General features: G+C 36.7%; 1 protein-coding gene across 1 annotated transcript in view; it reads right to left on the reverse strand.

Moving 5' to 3' along the window:
• Positions 1 to 3381: 3381 nt before the first annotated feature.
• The window catches only part of LOC127845186 (AFG3-like protein 2), a 40545-nt gene continuing 21907 nt past the window's right edge, over positions 3382 to 22019 (reverse strand). Inside the window, exons 8-18 of the mRNA XM_052375940.1 lie at positions 21527 to 21627; positions 20750 to 20990; positions 18208 to 18364; positions 17527 to 17656; positions 15445 to 15542; positions 11159 to 11269; positions 8766 to 8881; positions 7794 to 7877; positions 5813 to 5932; positions 4629 to 4938; positions 3382 to 3869 (exon numbers count right to left, since the gene is read on the reverse strand). Coding sequence (XP_052231900.1) covers positions 3748 to 3869; positions 4629 to 4938; positions 5813 to 5932; positions 7794 to 7877; positions 8766 to 8881; positions 11159 to 11269; positions 15445 to 15542; positions 17527 to 17656; positions 18208 to 18364; positions 20750 to 20990; positions 21527 to 21627 — 1590 coding nt within the window. The 3' untranslated portion in view covers positions 3382 to 3747. The remainder of the gene's footprint in view (positions 3870 to 4628; positions 4939 to 5812; positions 5933 to 7793; positions 7878 to 8765; positions 8882 to 11158; positions 11270 to 15444; positions 15543 to 17526; positions 17657 to 18207; positions 18365 to 20749; positions 20991 to 21526; positions 21628 to 22019) is intronic.

Here is a 22019-nt window from a genome sequence, read left to right on the forward strand (position 1 = left end):
TATTTCCAAAATTAGGGATTTCTAGTATATTCATTTCTATATTTTGAATATTTCTTACAGAAATTCCTTTAAGCAAACAGCGAAGACCCTGATGAGACACCGCATAATGCGGCGTCTCATCTGGGTCTACGCTGGTTGCCAAGGCCTTTTTTCTAGATGCTACCCATAAATGGGTTAATATTCAGCTGTCCTCTACCCTTCAACCTGTCCAGCATGGGAAGCCCTTTCAGAAGTTACCTATCTGGCATAGCTCTTCAGGTCATTGAGGTACCCAAAACATCAAACCACATTAAGGAATCAGCCTTGTGGTAGACAATAATAACCATATAAAGATGATGTTTCATGTGTTACAATAAGTCTGATCAGAGTAACACAGGGGACCCTTTAAATTTTTTCCTTATATGGATGAAGTGAAGAACATGTTAATTTCTGGCTCATAGTTTTCTAATGCATTATGGGGTTTCGAAATAAATTGGCACAATGATCAGTGTATAAAGTTAGTTGATAATGTGCAACATCCATGTTGCTCGCTTCTATCTTGCGGTAACAGTGAGCACTTATATCTTGTGCATATGTCTTTTACGTATATAGTGAGAGTACATGTTTGTGTCAGGCCTGTAATGATCATCATAGCAAGGCTCACTCAATTAGAAATTGTCGGCCCACAAACCAATTAAAAGTACCCTGGGCACTCTTAAATAAACAACAATTTACCCAGAGTACGAAAAATACGAATGCCATACCCTGGCAAACATTTATATTTTCCGTACCACGGGTACTTTGTAGTACTGTATACAAAAAAGATACTAGGGTACTGTAAAGTAGCATCTGGATAGACAATGACCAATGTAGCCATGATGCAAGACGACATGTCTCTTGTAACAACCATATCACTCGCTACAAGATAACGCTCTTTTTATAACCCCGGATCAAATGATCGGGGGTATATTGTTTTGGCCCGTTTGTCATTGTTTGTGTCTGTCTGTTTGTCTGTGTGCCTGTCTGTCTGTCTGTCTGTCATTATGTGTCCCAAAACTTTAACCTTGGTCATAACTTTTGCAATATTGATGATAGCAACTTAAAATTTGGCATGCATGTGTATCTCATAGAGCTGCACATTTTGAGTGGTGAAAGGTCAAGGTCATTCTTCAAGGTCAAAGGTAAAACAAGGGACAAAATTGTCACAAAACCAGGTTTTCATTGTGAAAAAAAAATCTGATAAAGGGAGAAAACTCAAACTGAACTTTTGAAATGACCAAAAAAATTAACCCCCTTTGTAAGTTTTTTTTTTTTTTAAATCTATTTTTAGTCGTGGCGACCTTGACATTGGAGATATTGACGTGATTCTTTCGTGGGACACACCGTCACATGATGGTGAACAAATGTGCCAAATGATTTTAAAATCTCACAATGAATGACATAGTTATGGCCAGGACAAGCTCATTTATGGCCATTTTTGACCTTTGAACTCAAAGTGTGACCTTGACCTTGGAGATATCGACGTAATTATTTCGCGCGACACACCGTCCAATGATGGTGAACAAATGTGCCAAATGATTTTAAAATCTGACGATGAACGACATAGTTATGGCTCGGACAAGCTCATTTATGGCCATTTTTGACCTTTGAACTCAAAGTGTGACCTTGACCTTGGAGATATCGACGTAATTATTTCGCGCGACACACCGTCCAATGATGGTGAACAAATGTGCCAAATGATTTTAAAATCTGACAATGAACGACATAGTTATGGCCCGGACAAGCTTATTCCGCCAGCCCGCCAGCCAGCCAGCCAGCCAGCCAGCCAGCCAGCCCGCCCGCATTCGCCAATCTAATAACCAGTTTTTTCCTTCGGAAAACCTGGTTAAAAATAATTCAAAGCGGCGCATTAGGGGGCATTGTGTTTCTGACAAACACATCTCTTGTTTAGTTTTTGAATATTCCTTGTATTACTAGTAAAAGTACATGTTTGTGTATTGCCGTGCATCACGTGATAATCAATTGGCACAAAGAATTAAAGAGTGCTTACTAAAAGGTCAATGTTGCAAATTTAAAGCGGTAAAGGCTTTTTATTACAAATGACTGGTACTGCTCGCATTATGTGTGCTACACATCACTCGTTTCTGTATCCTGTCAAACAAAAGGACAGAATCTGTGTCATACAAATTTTTAGTAAAATATATAAGTATAGATCTATGGTTATGTTTATTTTTATTACTTGTCAATGCAACCTGTTACTGTCTTGCGTACACCAGGAGTCAGATGTAATCTCCTGCAAATTCGGCAATTTAACAGCAGACCAATTGAGTTTTAACAAGACAACTGTTGATGACGGACAAAAGGTGATCATAAAACAAGAGCTGTGTTTGTGAAAACACAATGCCCCCTACTGCGCTTTGAAGCCGCACTGCAGCTATTTTAGAAACAAGGTTATATTTTGAATGTAAAGGTCAAAGTGACCTTGACCTTTGACCAAGTGATCTCAAACCATGTTTGATTGTACATGTAGATCTAAATGATATGCATGAACATGTGAAGTTTAAAAAACATAGACCCAACAGTTTTCATTTTATGAGCAATGTTTAAGTTTTGAGACAGAATGACAGACAGACAGGCCAAAAACAATATACCCCAGATCATTTGATCCAGGGGCATAAAAAAAGGCAAATGTCTTGGAAATACTTTTAACATGAAGATGATTCTCCAGCTGTGGCATTGAACATAGTAAAGCTCACATCTCCATAAAGGGCGGCATTGAAAACAATGGCCAAATATTGTGGATTCTTTTTTCACTTTGTTATTTCAGTAATTTTGAGTTTGTTTTTACTTTTTCTCAGTGCAAAACTCTGAATTGAATCTGCATGGAATATTATTTTTATCATGAGGGCTTTGTTTCGTTTCTAGACGAAATCTAAGTTTTTGTTTTAGACATGCTTATTGTTATCAAGACATGATTTCTGAAGTCAAGACAAGAAATCCATTTGTTTACCAAAAAACTTTTCTGACATCAATAGATCAATTTTAAATATCAAAAATAGTGTTTTTACATCTATAATTTGATTATTTTACATCTGACAATCCTTTCTTGATATCAAAATACTGAATTCTAGATATAAAAAAAATATTACAAATTTTACGATATCAAACACGTATTTCATGCTATAAGAAGATTGACTTATTGATATCAAAACATACATTTTTTAATCAAAATTTCATTCCTTGATATCGAGAAATATCTTTCAATTTCAAGAAATATAATGGCGCCCACATATTTATGGCAATCTGTATCTTGTACATTCAATCATTCATGCACCAGATTAATTGTCAGAACTACACATAATTATTTCTGCTTTTCCACTGGTTCAAACAAGGAAAGCAATAAACGAGTTTCATCATTTAATCAGAACATAATTCATAAGAATCAGCTCATTATCTATACAGATTTAACAAAAGAAAATCTAATACCAAGGTTATCCATAGAATGATACACTTTATATCTTGAGGTATTATCTTTCTAAAACATGACATACAGCCAATGGAAATAACCCAACAAGTCCTATTCTTCAGTTCCCACATAAACTTAACATCAAAGAATAGCATTTCCAGTAAAAACTGCCAATACAAATGGTATGTGTTGGCCTAATGGTTTCCAGAAAACGTCAGTAGTATTTGAAAACTGTTTTTCTTCAAAGTGCATTTCAAGTTACATCAAACCAAACAGTTTAGTTTTCGCCATTAAGGATAATATCACACAGCACTTTCTTTCACTTTAGGTGATTCTTCTTGGGCATCCTTAGTTTCTTTGGGTTGCACTTCCTTGTTCCAGCTCGTCAGTCCCTTGGGAAGAGTAGTGTCTTCTTCGAATGAGCCTGTAACATTTGACAACAAATTATCCGTTATGAACCTATAAAAATCATAGCAAATTATCCATAGCTAACAATGCACATGTACCAAATACGTGGTCATTTGTATGATATGTAATTTAAAATCAGCACTATCCATGAAATGCTTTTAAAGGTTGTATTTCTTACCATTTTCATTATTGATTGTTTGCATCTTTTACTTTTTTCTCTAATGATACCATTACCAATGCTTTTCTGGCTATCATAACATAGCAAATTTGTGGACTCGTAAAAGGGGTAAGAATTCAGTGAACCATTCAAACATTCCCAATTAGATATTGTAAGGTAAAGTACATCAACAGCCGGACTCTGCAATGCCATGATTGAATATAACTAATTGTTAGACAATACACTTTTGTAGCACAAAATCTCATAAATTACAGGCTTTTTAAAAAGATATTTTTGCCATTATAGTATCTTTTTCCGCATATCCGGTCTGTAAATTTCTTTTGATTGTTTGACTTTCAGATGTATGCAAATAGAGCTTTTAGGTGTAGAAATAAATCGTGTTTTAGTAAGAATATCCATTTTACTTACATGTTTATAATAATTTATCTTTAATATATAAGTTTTATCAATAATAATTCAAATGTTATGAATCAAACAATAAATTTACTTTTCCATAATAAAGTAAATTTTAAAGGAATGGGTAAAATTCCCCAAATGATGAGTAAAAAACCTAGGTAATTTTCCCAAAATGGTGTGGTAAAGCTCTTAATTAGTTACCTGTTCCCTCAACAAATTCTTCATATGAAGATTTCTCCGAAAATGGTCTTGGACCCAGCAACTCCACAACAGTCTGCTTATCAATTTTCTCCCGTTCAAGGAGACAGAGCGCCACTTTTTCAATATCGTCCTTGTGTTTAGTCAACAGTTCCACAGTTCGCGCGTACGCCCGCGACACTATGTCTCTTACTTCCTCGTCAATGATGCGCGCAGTCTCCTCGCTGTATGGCTTGTCAAACGCCATCTCGCCCTGCCTGGGCATCTCGTACGAGATCTGTCCAACCTTCTCGCTGAACCCGAACTGTGTGACCTGTATTTGGGAGGTGAAAATAAATTTAATCAAAGAGCTGTAGTATAAAAAATTAATATATATTTTATCTTGATTGCATTGCAAGCCTTACGTTTATTAACACGATTTAGAGTCCATTTCTTGGGTAGAACAAGTACTTTGTGTCTTTTGGAGGAGATAGAAAGAACTTGGCAGACATCATATCCAATAGGCCAGAGCAACCTCAAAGAAGATTGATACACACTTCATTAAAATTGTTTGCATGTTTTTGTAAAGAATCACTCAAGAAACTTTTGTACAAATCTTGTAAATTACCCCAAAATGGTATCATTTAGAGGCTATACAATGTGGATGATGATCTGAGACTCTGTGAATGGCAAAATTAGCTCGAACTGTTAATAAAGCTTAATAATACCAACATTGTTAAACTCCAGTTTCCTTATCAGGAAAAATATCGTAATAGCAGCATATTATATATTATTCAAAAAATATACGAGGTAACAAAAATTGACAAAATGAAATCATCCTTGCTTTAGCCAACATGTTTGAATAAAGTTTTACTTGTATTTCACACAGATATAATTGCTTAACACACCTGTTGCTGAAAACAGAAACAAAATGACTATAAGCCACACTCTAAGAACATCCAGCTTTATGCTTATTGTAAAGTTTCAACCAAGATTAGCCTGTGAAGTGTGCACAGGCTTTTCAGTGAGGACACTTTCTGCTTTTATTGTATTATTCATTTGAATGAAGTCTATTGAGCAACGATGCAGTCAAGGCAGAAAGCATCCCTGATAAGGCTGTGCAGACTGCACAGGCTAATCTCGCACACTTACCCTTAAGCATTAAGCTCTGTTTTCCCAGACCAAGGCTTATCATATTAATAACTCACCTGTGCATAGGCACTTTGTGTGACCTTTCTCAGGTCGTCATGGGCCCCTGTGGTCACTTTATTGAAGAAGATCTGTTCCGAAACCCTGCCGCCCAGTGTCATGCACATTCTGTCCATCAGCTGAAATGATATAATATCAATAAGTGACCTGCATTTTTACACTAAGCATAATACAATGAACAGACCCAGAAAATAAAACCAAACAAGAGCTGTCTCCATCAGAAGACATATGCCCCCCAAAAATGCTTGTTCGAAACCTAAACGAAGATTTTGAAACCTAAACGCAGACCCTAAGTTCAAGGTCAAAGTCAAAGGGGTCAAAATTTGTGTGCATATGGAAAGGCTTTGTCCATAGAAACATGCATACCAAATATGAAGGTCACATCTGAAGGGACATAGAAGTTATGAGCATTTTTCGAAACCTTAATGCAAAAGTGTGACGGACAGACAGATGGTCGGACGGACTGACAGACGGACGGACAGTGCGACTGCTATATGCCACCCTACCGGGGGCTTAAAAATGAGTTCAATATCTGAAGTTTGCGTAAAATCAAGAGGGTCTGAAAAGCCAAAACTGGTTCAACTGAGATACAAAGGAACTGACTGGCTCACTGCTGCCCAAATATATCATAAGAACAAATATTCTGACCAAGTTTTATGAAGAGTGAACAATAAATGTAACTTATGAATGTAAATAAAAAAGGTTATACTATAGCCAATTAGCAATATAAGGATAAAGTCCCCGCCCCCTGGCGGCCATGTTTTTCAAACTCATCCGAGATATAATTAAAACAAAAATTCTGACCAAATTTCATGAAGATTGGACAATAAATGTGACTTAGTTTTCACAAGTTTTAACAAAAGCAATTTAAGAAAATGCCCGCCCCCTGGTGGCCATGTTTTTCAACAAACCCAAACTTGTACAAGATATCACTGGGACTAATCTTCTGAAGAAGTTTCATGAAGAACAAAAAATAAATGTGGCATCCAGAGTGTAAACAAGGTTTTACTATAGCCATTTTATAGCCCTATAAAAAATGTCCCTCCCCCTGGTGGCCATGTGTTTCAACCAACCGGAACCATTTTCAAACTCATTCAAGATATCATTTGCATAAATCTTCTGACCAAGTTTCATGCAGATTGGACTATACATGTGGCCTCTATGAGTGTTAAAAAGACTTTACTATAGCCATTCAAGGAAAAATGTTCCACTCCCTGGCGGCCATGTTTTTCAAGCAACCAGAACCATTTTTGAACTAATCCAAGATATTATTGCGACAAATCTTCTGACCAAGTTGCATGATGATCGGACAATAAATGGGGCCTCTAGAGTGTTAAAATGTTTTACTATAGCCATTTAATAAAGAATGCCCTGCCCCCTGGCAGCCATGTTTTTCAATCAACCATACCAATTTCTAACTCATTCAAGATATAATTCGGACAAATCTTTGGACCAAATTTCATCAAGATCGAACTATACATGTGGCCTATAAGAGTGTAAATAAGGTTTTACTATAACCATAAAAGGAAAAATTTCCCTGCCCCCTGGCGGCCATGTTTATCAAGCAACCCCATTTTCGAACTTGTCCAAGATATCATTGTGACAAATGTTCTGACAAAGTTTCATGATGATTGGACAGCAAATGTGGCCTCTAGAGTGTTAACAAGGTTTTACCCAAGCCATGTAAAGAAAAATACCCTGCCCCCTCATGACCATGTTTTGCAACCAAACGGAACCATTTTCGAACTCTTCCAAGATATCAATGTGACGAATATTCTGACAAAATTTATTTCATGAAGATATGACATTAATGTGGCCTTTAGAGTGTGAACAAGGCAAATGTTGGCAACGCACGACGGAAAAAAGGCGATCACAAAAGCTCACAATGAGCACATTGTGCTCAGGTGAGCTGAAAAATTTGGACTTTGTGTGAAAGCTTGACAGTTTTGAGTTTGTCAGTAGTGAAGTAGTCATTCTTACCTGTTCTTTTGTGAATAAATATTGGTCTTTGGGGAGGTACATCGCAAAGCCAAGTGCCTGGTTTGTGCGTGGAATGATTGATACCTGTGCAGAAATGAAGAAGACACAGAATGTACTGTTATTTAACATGCACATAGAAGGTATAATTATACTAAGAACAACAGTACAATATTATTTCATATCTAAAAAAATTCATATAAATGAACAAATTTTCACATGGAAATCTTACTGGTAACTCTAATTTAACTTCATAGAATTTTAATTATAAATTATAAATGACAACATTAAAATATTCCAGTTTCCAATCATGTAAAAAGAACAAGAGATGTGTTTGTCAGAAACACAATGCCCCCTATTGCGCCACTTTGAAGCCATATATTTGACCCTTGACCTTGAAGGATGAACTTGACCTTTCACCACTCAAAATGTGCAGCTCCATGAGATACACATGCATGCCAAATATTAAGTTGCTATCTTCAATAATGCAAAAGTTATTGCAAAACTTTAACGTTGAAGTTTTGGGACACACACAATGAATGAATGACAGACAGACAGGCCAAAAACAATATACCCCAGATCTTTCGATCCGGGGGCATAAAAATCTTTTGAGTGTTAAACCTCTTTATGAAAAACATTTTTGTAGGGATCACACAAACTTTATTTCTACATTGATAAAGCTAAGTTAAGATCCATGTATAAAACTAGTTTGGCACTGAAAGGGATGAAATCTGCAAAAAGGAGCGGGAATTACACCCCTAACAAACTCAGACGCAAAGTGATAAACTCTGTATGCAACCAGAATAAAACCAGTAACTTGGTTATGCTGTTTGCTGGTATCAGTAACTTAGGGTAGGAAATGAAACCTTTATAATTGAATCTTGTAAGAAATGTTTTGAATGTAATGTGATTTTCTAAGGGAATATCAATGTGTATATGCATGAGAAAGGGTTTATGTCATGTTTCCACCAGTACCTTCAAGAGAGGGTCTGCGTGCTCTAGGTACCAGCCCGCCACACAATGTCCAGCCTCGTGGTAGGCCACTGTCTTCTTCTCTGCTGGCTGTAGGATCTGAGTCTTCTTCTCGAGACCTGCATTAGGGTAAACATTTGCCTTACAAATAATTTATCAAGGTAAACATAGATTAAACCTTTGAGTAATCTATGAGCTTTGTTATGAGAAAACTAGGTTTAATGCATGTTTGTAAAGTGTCGTCCCAGTTTAGCCTGTGCTGCCTGCACTTCCATATGCTTTATGACAAACTGGATATTCCCTAGGGAGAGACTTTCTTTCAACAAAAAATACGATAAAATTGGAAAGTGTTGTTATGGATGAGCCTGTGCCAACTGCACAGGCATATCTAGGACAACACTTCATGCACATGTTTGTAGCCTAGTTTTCACACAATGAGGCTCCTGTAATTATGCCCCCCTTCGAAGAAGAGAGGGTATCTTGTTTTGATAGATTTCGGTCGGTCTGTCGGTAGACCAGTTCGTTTCCGATCAATGGATTGAATGATTGGTTTGATACTTCACATGTGAATTGGCCTTAGACACTAGATGACCCCTATTGAAATTGGGGTCAAAGGTCGAGGTCACTGTCACAATAAGTGTGACAAATCGTTTCAAATCAATAACTCATCAACAAATTGACAGATTGGCTTGATACTTCACATGTGCATTGGCCTTGGACAGTTATGACCCCTATTGAAATTGGGGTCTCTAGGTCAAAGGTCAAGGTCACTGTCACAATAAGTGTGAAAATCATTTCTAATCAATAACACTTTAATGAATTGATTGATTGGCTTGGTACTTCACATGTGCATTGGCCTTGGACAGTAGATAACACCTACTGAAAGGGATGAAATCTGCAAAAAGAAGCGGGAATTACACCCCTAACAAACTCAGACGCAAAGTGATCAACTCTGTATGCAACCAGAATAAAACCTTTGGTCACTAGGTCAAAGGTCCCTGTCTCAAAAAGTGTGAAAATAGTTTCTTATAAATAACTCGTCAAAGGATAGGCCGATTGTCTTGATACTTCACATGTGCATTTGCCTTGGACAGTAAATGACCCCTATTGAAATTGGGGTCACTAGTTCAATGCCCTGTTTGGGGGGGGGGGCATATGTCTTCGACCGCTGAACTCTTGTTGTTCTAGACCTGCCATAGGGCAAACATTGGAGTGATCAATGCTACACATGCTTTAACAACAATAAATTACCTTACAGACATACCAATCGGGCCCAGTACTTAGGAAGCTCGAGTCATACTTCAAGTAAAATTGCTGTGTCGAGTTGAAATTCAATGTATTGAGCTTTGAAGATGGTAACATGTTAATCACATTAGCATTTTTACATGCAGTGAACATTGTAGTGTACAGAATTTCAAATCTTTAACATAACATTGCTAGTGACTTAATAAATGTTATATATTTTTCAACAAGAAATGTGTTTGTCAGAAACACTATGTCCCCTTCTGCGCGTTTTTTTTTTTTACCTTTGACCTTAAAGGATGACCTTGAACTTGACCTTTCACCACTCAAAATGTGCGGCTCCATGATATACACATGCATGCCAAATATCAAGTTGCTATCTTCAATATTGCAAAAGTATTCATAAAATTAGCGATTTTGGCCACATATATTTTACCTATGACCTTAAAGGATGACCTTGACCTTTCACCACTCAAAATGTGCAGCTCCATGAGATACATATGCAATCCAAATATCAAGTTGCTATCTTCAATATTGCAAAAGTTATTGCAAATGTTAAAGTTGGCGCAAACCAACAGACCAACTAACCAACAGACAGGGCAAAAACAATATGTCCCCCACTATAGTGGGTGGGGGACATAAAAATCCCTAAGTAACTTAGTGAATACATGCCCAGAAATTATTTCCCTCTATAGAATGGGCCATTATTGGGTGTCACAACCTATGAAACATAACTCTCAACCACAACTTAAATATCCACTAAAATTGTAATTTTGTAAGTCCATAGTCTAAAATCAGGCAAGTTAAAAATTGATTTAAAGATCAAACTCCCTCTGGCTCAAAAAATTTTGTAGCCAAATTTACCTTTTTGTGTCTTAGTTCTTATTATTTTGGATATTTTACGTTTCATAATATAGAAAACCTTGTAGCCAAATGGAATTTTTTGTAGCCAAATTTCCTTGTTTGTAGCCATTGACTAATTTGGCGAATGGCAGAGTAAGTCCTGCCAAAATGCCAGATTTAATAAATCAACAAACTTTAATGTAAATGAAATAATCTGTAGTATTTGTTCCTTTATTGTATAAGTTTAAGAATAAAGAAAGATTCATCTGGAAAGACGGTGGAATACAAACAGCCCATAGTATATATACAACCTGCTACAACTCTTTCTGTAGCCTTGTCGAAATCAGACATCTCAATTGTCTTCTTGCTGTCTCGAGCTGCAATCAGCGCTGCTTCATTACAAACATTCATGATATCAGCACCTGGAAACCGAATGGTAAGCAAAAATTATAATGTCTGTAAGGAATACCTTATTGCGTCCATAGGATTAAAAATGCTGATGAAAAAGATGAAATGTGCCACTGAACTGGACTAGTTACGTTCATGCATATTTTCATAGCCTTGTGAGTACAAACATTAACATAACTAGTCCACACTATGTATAAGTTCATAGCCTTGTGAGTACAAACATTAACATAACTATTCCACACAATGTATAAGTTCATAACCTTGTGAGTACAAACATTAACATAACTAGTCCACACTATGTATAAGTTAATAGCCTTGTGAGTACAAACATTAACATAACAAGTCCACACTATGTATAAGTTCATAGCCTTGTGAGTACAAACATTAAAATAACTAGTCCACACTATGTATAAGTTCATAGCCTTGTGAGTACAAACATTAACATAACTAGTCCACACTATGTATAAGTTCATAGCCTTGTGAGTACAAACATTAACATAACTAGTCCACACTATGTATAAGTTCATAGCCTTGTGAGTACAAACATTAACATAACTAGTCCACACTATGTATAAGTTCATAGCCTTGTGAGTACAAACATTAACATAACTAGTCCACACTATGTATAAGTTCATAGCCTTGTGAGTACAAACATTAACATAACTAGTCCACGCTATGTATAAGTTCATTGCCTTGTGAGTACAAACATTAACATAACTAGTCCACGCTATGTATAAGTTCATAGCCTTGTGAGTACAAACATTAACATAACTAGTCCACACTATGTATAAGTTCATAGCCTTGTGAGTACAAACATTAACATAACTAGTCCACACTTTGTATAAGTTCATAGCCTTGTGAGTACAAACATTAACATAACTAGTCCACACTATGCATAAGTTCATAGCCTTGTGAGTACAAACATTAACATAACTAGTCCACACTATGTATAAGTTCATAGCCTTGTGAGTACAAACATTAACATAACTAATCCACACTACGTATAAGTTAATAGCCTTGTGAGTACAAACATTAACATAACTAGTCCACACTATGTATAAGTTAATAGCCTTGTGAGTACAAACATTAACATAACTAGTCCACAATATGTATAAGTTCATAGCCTTGTGAGTACAAACATTAACATAACTAGTCCACACTATGTATAATTTCATAGCCTTGTGAGTATTAACATAACTTGTCCACACTATGTATAAGTTCATAACCTTGATATAATGAACATGAACAAAACTAGTCCACACTATACACAAGTTCATAGCCATTTGAGTATAAATATAACTAGTCCACATTCTGTATAATTTCATAGCCTTGGCAGGGGTTTTTTTAGAGAAAGGGGAAGACGCTGGACGCTGGGTGAAAGGGGAAAAAAGAGTGCGAAAGAGACATATTAGGGGAAAAAATAAAAACTGTTCATTTCAATGTCTATAACTCATCAAAAGAGGCTTGTCACCGTCCTTTTTGTTCTTAAACACATTTAACACGTATTCAAGTCAAAGTCCTTAATTAAGTTGCAGGTGTAGATCTAATTATGGGAAATGTTTTCAACTACATTTCTGTACTGGGGCCGGGGGACGATGTCAATTTTGTGATTTCAATTTCATGATGAATGGGTTGACGATCTTGATCTGCTACCGTATTGGAAGGGAAAGGAACGGCAGCATGTTCGATGTTGATTACCTCAGAATCCTGCTGGGTTATAACGGTTTTCGATGATTCTTTCTTAAAAAATGCCTCGATGCGTTCAGTATCTTCCGAGTCCGAATGTTTTATTTTGTTTGTGTAAGAACGCCAATTGTGAGACATTTTTTCTGTTTTCACGTTTATATCTTGGCTTGCACATAGCCCGGATGAAAATTCGACTGGTTTCCGGTAATTTATTGACGAGACACCCTTCTTGCGCAAGACCGGTATCCAGTAAAATAGTCACATGATTATTGCGATTAGTTGCCCAGTTTACATGACGTAATTTAAGAGCTATATTTAGAATAACTGGGATTCCCAGATTTTTTGTGTTCGTCTTGAGAGAGAGAAAGATCGTTGTACATGGTGTAAATTGGATAATTGTCGAATGCCCAAAGGAAAAATAAACATTTCTTTGAGAGAAAATATTATATTTTGGTGAAAAATGATATTTTTGGTGGGAAAATTGTATTTTGAGGGGAAAAATTCTGGTAGGGGAAGACGCCGAATATCGGCATCACTTTCTTAGTAAAAAAAAACCCTGCTTGGTATTATTAACATGAACAAAACTAGTTCACACTATGTATAATTGAACTGCCGTGTGAGTCAAAACAAAAGCTTAATATAACAGGGTTCATACAGATTTTCTTGAATGAAATTCAAGCACTTTTTAAGCACTTTTCAAGGGAAAAAAATCCAAATTCAAGCACTTTTTTAGTCCGACATACTGAAAAATGTATATTATTTTAGTGTTCAATACTGACAACATTTTTCGCTAAATTGGTCCCTCCTTCCTTAACATTCTTTGTGTCTTACAACAGTCTGCACTACCCTGATACCGTAACAACTGTTTAAATCAAAAGTAAGATATTTCATTATGATAATAGTACAGTAATTGACCAAAGGCATTACACATACCAAAACAAAACCCGTTATTTGTATTGAATATGTATTCTAAATGTTCACCCTTCTGGTGGCTTTACAACGCGGATTCCCCCATACTAGCCTCTAGTCTCTATATCTGTTCTGCATACTTAGAATTGGCCTTGTCAATAACCCAAGGGTACTTCAAAAGCAACCCTTTCTGAAAAATGCACCTATTCACTGGCATTTTTCAACTTGTCAGCACTGTAATGGCATAATGTATACAAAAAAACAAAACAAAGTAGACCAATTTGCGACAGATGAGTAGTAGTTACCTCCCTTACATTATAAAACCCGTACCGATCCAGTACCTGCTAGTATAAACAGATCGGAACTGTCATAAATCTGGAAAAAAACAACGACTTGGGACTCATGGAAAAGACATGAAAATGTTATTTTTACCCTTAGTACAGGCACCGTGTACTTAAACAAACGCCACTCACTGCGGTGTTCATCTCACTGTGTTCGCTTACCAATATAAACCCCGCGATGAGTGTTCAGAACAATGTCGCGGGGCTGTTTGCCATAATGCGAACACCGCAAATCACCGCAGACCCATAATATATACCGCTGTGTTCATCGTGTTCGCTTAAAAAAAAATAATTCAACATAAACGTATTGTATTGATCCCTTTCATTTAAAAGTGATAATGAATAATGTATTTCACACCCATGCCCATGACAGTGTTTTTTGTCTTATAAAACGTCGCGTATAAAAGAAAACAGTGTTCGCACCTAGCTGTAGGATACCGCACTTGGAGGAGTGTTAATTGAGTGTTTGATTATTCAATTAACAGTTTGAAGCCAAGGAGAACTCATAACTGATTGTAGTAATCGTATTATCCTGAGTCTTCAGATTCCCCGATACATACGTTTCAACTGTCTCAATCGCATACATGCAACTTCTCCCATCTTTATCCATTACTCAATAATCCCATATATGCCCGATTTCCATTTTTTAAATCAAATTATGGGTGGGTTATATAGACGATAATTAGAGTCATAAACACAAACGTTTGCAATTTTTGAAAGTATCAAATTAATTTCCTCATATGATTCTATTTAAAGATTTGATGAAATAAGCGCCCAATGAGGACAGTTGTATTCCAACATGTGTAAATCATCTGACACGCTTTGCACGCATCGTGTACAGCTATTTTAGGTTACAACTTCTACATAAAATAAATGAATTTCTTTGTTCTGATAAAAAGCGCGCAAAAATTGCCGTGGGTCAGATAAGAGGAGCTATCAATATCATCAGATTGATATGAGGTGAAATTATCTGAAAGCTTGGAAATAATGAATCTGTTTTTAACATTTTTAATTGTTGTTATTTCATTTTCAAGCACTTTCCAGCCAAATTCAAGCACTTTCCAAGCACTTTTCAAGGCTATGGTTAAAAATAAGCACTTTTAAGCACTCCAGATCGTTTTTAAGCATTTTTCAAGGTAAACCTTGATTTTCAAGCACTTTTCAAGGTCTGTGCGAACCCTGTATAAGTAGTTCACAAACTTTTTGGATGACACTCGCATATACTTTAAGTGACTACCACAGCAAATCATTACCTGAAAATCCAGGAGTTAATGCAGCCATTTTTCTTGCCAAGTCATCTTTGTTTATTTCTGTTTTTAAATTCTTGAGATGCACTTTAAATATTGATGCCCTGGAAAGAGACAAAACATGCATCAACTGAATCAACAGATGGGTCTCACTTGAAATATTGCTGATGAAACAATTAATATTTGTAATTTGTAATTTAAAAAAATTGTCCACAAAGAGACTTTTTGTGTGAACATCAATAGTGGTAGTAAAATCATTACGAATGAATTGTTAATAGAGTATGTGCACTATAACTTACAGCACCGTGGTGTTTGTACATTATTATTTAAGTACTTGATATTGAGTTTGAATTGCACTTGGACAATGTATGGACAAATATTGTTTGGACTTTGTATATTCAGGGACGACACTTTCTGCTTTTATGTATTTTTTGTTTAAATGAAGTGTAAGTTTAAAGACAAGAGCACCGCCTTTTAAAGGTGAAGGGACCTATCTCAATTTCAATCACAAAGGAGGGAGGGGTGGAGTGGAGAGGGGTGTATAGTGTGGGGTTGTGGTCATTTATTACATTATCTTCCAAAAATGCAAAAAAATATGGAAAAAACAAATTGGGGGGGGGGGGTATATTTGTGTTTTTTAACCATGTTTCAAAAAAAAACATTCAAGGGGGGGGGGGGGGAGAAGTTGAGGGGGGTATAGTGTGAGGGTTTGGTGGTCATTTATTAGATGATCTTTAAAAAAAATAATTGGGGGGGGGGGGGATTCGGGGGGCGTGGGGGATGGTTTGGGTGGAGTCTATTGTGGTATGATGTCAGGTAAGAGTTGTTTTGTCAAAGTATCAATCAAATCTAATCATAAATAAAGAAGTTATGGCAATGTTAGAAAATTTTTATAATTTGACCTTGAGAGTCAAGGTCATTCAAAGGTCAAGGTCAAATTCAACTTGCCAGGTACAGAACCCTTATGATGGCATGAAAGTATTTGAAGTTTGAAAGCAATAGCCTTGATACTTATGATGTAAAACGTATCTAAACACACAATTTAACCATATATTCGAAGTTACTAAGTCAAAAAAGGGCCATAATTCCGTAAAAATGACAACCAGAGTTATGCAACTTGTCCTTTACTGTCTCCTTATGATAGTTTGCGAGTGTTCCAAGTATGAAAGCAATATCTGTGATACTTTAGGGGGAAAGTGGACCAAAACACAAAACTTAACCAAATTTTCAAGTATAAAGGGCCCATAATTCCGTCAAAATGCCAGTCAGAGTTACATAACTTTGCCTGTACAGTCCCCTTATGATAGTTAGTGAGTGTTGAAAGTATGAAAGCAATAGCTTTGATACTTTAGGAATAAAATGGACCTAAACACAAAACTTAACCAAAATTTTCTATTTTCTAAGTATAAAAAGAGCACATAATTCTGTCAAAATGCCACTCAGAGTTACATTACTTTGCCTTCACAGTCCCCTTATGATAGTTAGTAAGTGTTGCAAGTATGGCTTTGATACTTAAGGAATGAAATGGACCTAAACACAAAACTTAACCAAAATTTTCAATTTTCTAAGTATAAAAAGGGCACATAATTCTGTCAAAATGCAAGCCAGAGTTATCTAACTTTGCCTCCCCAGTCCCCTCATGATAGTAAGTAAGTGTACCAAGTTTGAATGCAATAGCATTGATACTTTATGAGAAAAGTGGAACTAAACGCAAAACTTAACCGGACGGAGACGCCAACGTGATGACAATAGCTCTTTTTTTTTCTTCAAAAAATAGATGAGCTAAAAATGAACTTTTTATAAGTAATGTAATATAACAGTCGTGAAATTTTCATCAATATAAACTAATAATTGTAAAAAAAATACGGTATTTTAGAACTTTTCTTTTTTTTCGTCATTCGTGGTTGACAGTTCCTTTAAAGAAGTCCCTTCTTAAAGAAAATCCTATTTAGGCGGAAAGTTTCATCCCTTATTAGCCTATGCAGACTACTCAAGCTAATCCCCGAAGACACTTGCAGCACCTGCATTTAGCCCAGTTTTCCTAGAACGATTTTTCCATTGACCTTTCAAATCACTCGCGTTACATACCTTCCTTTAATGTCTGGGGCGGCCACATAAATCTGTCTATCGAATCTTCCCGGCCTCAGCAGTGCCTCGTCCAGAGTGTCTATGATGTTTGTAGCGGCCATGACTACCACGCCTGACTCCGTCTGGAAACCTGTCAAGATAACAATTCAAATTTTGGTTGCTGAGTGTTGGTACTGTTGTTATTAAAATTTTCTTCCGTATTTAAATTTTTTTCTTAACCTTCATTTATTTTGCTGGTAAAAAGTATAACTTATAACGTTTGAAATTTTTCCCAAAAAGAGGATTTCCCCTTTTTAAGCATTGTTTAAGTGCAATAAGACAGTTAATGTTTTGTTAACTGGGCATAAAAAGAGTCTTTCAAACTCACTTCATGATGACGTTTCAATGTAATTAATTGAGAAATGTAAAAGTTTTGACTACACCACAAACTACTGAAGACAAACCCAAAGACTGTTCAACAGCATGACACCTGTATAACCCTCCCTGAGGACCTATGATAAACACACATTAAATAAGCCTCGTTCTAGAGAAATTGGACTTAATGCATTTGCAGTCCACCACCCAGAAACAAACAAAAATCATAAAATTGGAAAGTGTTGTCCCTGATTAGCCTGTGCGGGCTTTACACCAATTCATTAGCCCCGTTATCCCAGAAGCAGGCTAAATTTATTAACTGTGTACCATCCATTTCCACAAGGATCTGGTTGAGTGTGTTCTCCCGCTCACTGTTGCCTCCAAAGCCGCTCATCCTGCTTCTCTTCTTCCCGATGGCGTCCAGCTCATCAATGAACAGGATGCAGGGGGCGTTCTCTCTCGCCGTCTTGAACAAGTCTCGCACCTGGCAGCAAAACAGCACCAAATTAATTTCCATGCCTTTTTTGACAGTATCTATGGGTCCGTTAAATGGGCCCATTCCAAAAGCTTAATGGTAAAAATAATGTGATATTGTTTGAACAATTTGAAAAGAAAAAAATCCCATGATTATAATACCTCAATATTATTTTAATAACAGCTAACAAAGTATATAAAAATATAACTTAAATGATTTTTTTTCTTATAATTTGTATTATTATAAGGAGTTATATTCAATCAGTTTTTCTCGAATCAGTGGACTTTTAGCGAGAAAAAAATTCCCAATCCCAAAATAGCATTTCTCAGTAAAATGTCCAAATGGGCCTGGAGTGCCATAGGAAAACTTAAGATAATCCCTTAAATTTATTATCATGAAATTCTTCAAGTCCCTGGCTATTTCATATTCACCTCTTATAAAATTAAATGACTTAAGCAAGTAATTCATTTCATACCCCTTCCTTATAGAGTGCCTTTAGGAAAGAACTCCCTTAAATTTAGAATTATGAAATTCTACAAGTCTTTTTCTACTTCCTTTTTACCTTTTTTTACATTCAAATGCCCTAAGAAAGATTCCATTACTACAATTACTCATATACATCACTTTGTAAGCAAAAACATTGGACTTCAACGAAAACTTGATAAACAAGGGACAAAATTGTCACAAAACCAGGTTTTCATTGTGAAAAAAAATGTGATAAAGGGAGAAAACTCAAACTGAACTTTTGAAATGAACAAACAAAATTAACCCCCTTTGTAAGTTATTTTTTTTTTTTTAAATCTATTTTTAGTCGTGGCGACCTTGACATTGGAGATATTGACGTGATTCTTTCGTGCGACACACCGTCCCATGATCATTGATGGTGAACAAATGTGCCAAATGATTTTAAAATCTCACAATGAATGACATAGTTATGGCCAGGACAAGCTCATTTATGGCCATTTTTGACCTTTGAACTCAAAGTGTGACCTTGACCTTGGAGATATCGACGTAATTATTTCGCGCGACACACCGTCCAATGATGGTGAACAAATGTGCCAAATGATTTTAAAATCTGACAATGAACGACATAGTTATGGCCCGGACAAGCTTGTTCCGCCCGCCCGCCAGCCAGCCCGCCCGCATTCGCCAATCTAATAACCAGTTTTTTTCTTCGGAAAACCTGGTTTAAAATGTTCATGTTAAGATTTCCTTAAACATCTGTGTGAAAACTGCCCCTACCCACGCTTGACTTGATAGGAAAATGTTCTTGTTAAAATGTCCTTTAAAATGTTAGCAAAAACTACATCAACCCATTTAAAAATAACAGTCATTAGACTGAAAGAAATGATACATTAGCATTTGCAAATCTACTGGGTACAAATATTGTAGCTACCTCTCAACATCCTATGTTTTATTGTGCACAAGTTTGCAATCATCACGTCTTAACTTTAAAAGATGATTAAATTCTTAAAACTCAAATTACAGATAACAAAAATATACCAGATCAGAATAGGAATGTATAACTGATAATAACACAGCATCACACTTCATGAACCAGTGTTTTTGCTATCTTGTTCAAATTTGGAAAAAAATTACAGGCCCATTCCAATAGGAAAAAAGAACATGCATTTTCCCAAATAGGACCTAAAATTCCTGATTTAAGGTTGCTGACAACATACCCTTAAGGCCCCACTACATTCACAACAATCCCTTGAAAGCCCCACTACATTCCAGCATACCCTTGAGGGCCTCACTACATTCCAGCATACCCTTGAGGGCCCCACTACATTCACAACATAACCTTTAGGGCTTCACTACAGTCACAACATACCTTTGGGAGGGCCTCACTACATTCACAACATACCCTCGAGGGCCTCACTACATTCACAACATACCCTCGAGGGCCTCACTACAGTCACAACATACCCTTGAGGGCCCCACTACATTCACAACATACCCTTGAGGGCCTCACTACAGTCACAACATACCCTTGAGGGCCCCACTACATTCACAGCATACCCTTGAGAGCCCCACTACATCCACAACATACCCTTGAGGGCCTCACTTCATTCACAACATACCCTTGAGGGCCTCACTACATTCACAACATACCCTTGAGGGCCTCACTACATTCACAACATACCCTTGAGGGCCTCACTACATTCACAACATACCCTCGAGGGCCTCACTACAGTCACAACATACCCTTGAGGGCCTCACTACAGTCACAACATACCCTTGAGGGCCCCACTACATTCACAGCATACCCTTGAGAGCCCCACTACATCCACAACATACCCTTGAGGGCCTCACTTCATTCACAACATACCCTTGAGGGCCTCACAATATTCACAACATAACCTTTAGGGCTTCACTCCAGTCACTACATACCCTTGAGGGCCCCACTCCAACGTACATCTCCACAAATTCTGAGCCTGATGTTGCGATGAACGGTACCCCAGCCTCCCCAGCGGTTGCCTTGGCAAGAAGGGTTTTACCAGTACCAGGCGGGCCGTTCAGAAGGGCCCCTTTGGGGATCTTTGCACCAAGGTCTATGTATTGCTGGGGATTTTTGAGAAAGTTTACAAACTCCATGATTTCTATTTTGGCCTCCTCGCATCCCGCAACATCCCTGAAACAAATATTGTTACATTAAATAATTACACACATTATCTTAAAAGTTTTGATTAATTAATACTACCAAGAATATTGGCCCAGTATCAAGAAAGCCCTAAAATTGTTCTATGCTCAACTCAGAACATGAGGTTTGAGTATCCACTCAGATGGGTATTCAGAATGTCAGGAAGCTAATGCACAATCTCGGCTATATAAATATTTATTTATAAATTCTAAATCTCAGGGTTGAGTCGCACTCAATGCTCACAAAAGCTTTATGAATACTTAAGTGAGCACTCATCCAAAAAATTGAGAAACAAATATATTTGAGTAAGAATATTGACTAAAGTATGATCCTTGAACAGGATCCTGGTGTACCTAGTGGATATTGGAAAACTACATGATTACCCAAATTGTACTCAATAAAATCCATACTGCAAATACGAAAATTGGATTCATTATTCTGTGTATTATAATTTTGTAGATTCCAATAGATAAAATCAAATCACTATCAGATTTTAAAGTTTGAAAATATCTGAAAAATAAGCTTACTTAAATTTGACATCCAGATTTTTCTGCACTATTTTTGCTTTTGATTTCCCAAAGGTTGAGAATGGGTTGGATCCACCTGCGCCCATGCCGCGACGTGAAGCCTGTGGAACAAACAGATTAACTGAATAGGAGTCTCATTCGGGAAAAACTGGGCGAAATGCAGCTGCATAAAAATGTCGTCCCATATTAGCCTATGCAGTCAGCACAGGCTAATCAGGGAGAAGACTTTCCGCTTGTATGCTATTTTTCATTTAAAGGAAGTCTCTTCTTAGTGGAAATCCAATTTAGGTAAATTGTCCTCCCTAATTTGCCTGTGTGGACTGCACAGGCTGATCAGGGACGACACTTTCAGCATATGCATAAGCCTTGTTTTCTCATAAAGATTGTCATTTAGTTTCAGTTTATATCATTCTTTTTGATATTGCAGGGGAACAAATACTTAACCCACCCTGACAGTGGGTTCAGTCACAAATTTCTTTAGTTTTATTTGAGC

This window comes from Dreissena polymorpha, chromosome 9 (assembly GCF_020536995.1).
Source record: "Dreissena polymorpha isolate Duluth1 chromosome 9, UMN_Dpol_1.0, whole genome shotgun sequence".
In the NCBI taxonomy this organism is placed as follows: Eukaryota; Metazoa; Mollusca; class Bivalvia; order Myida; family Dreissenidae; genus Dreissena; species Dreissena polymorpha.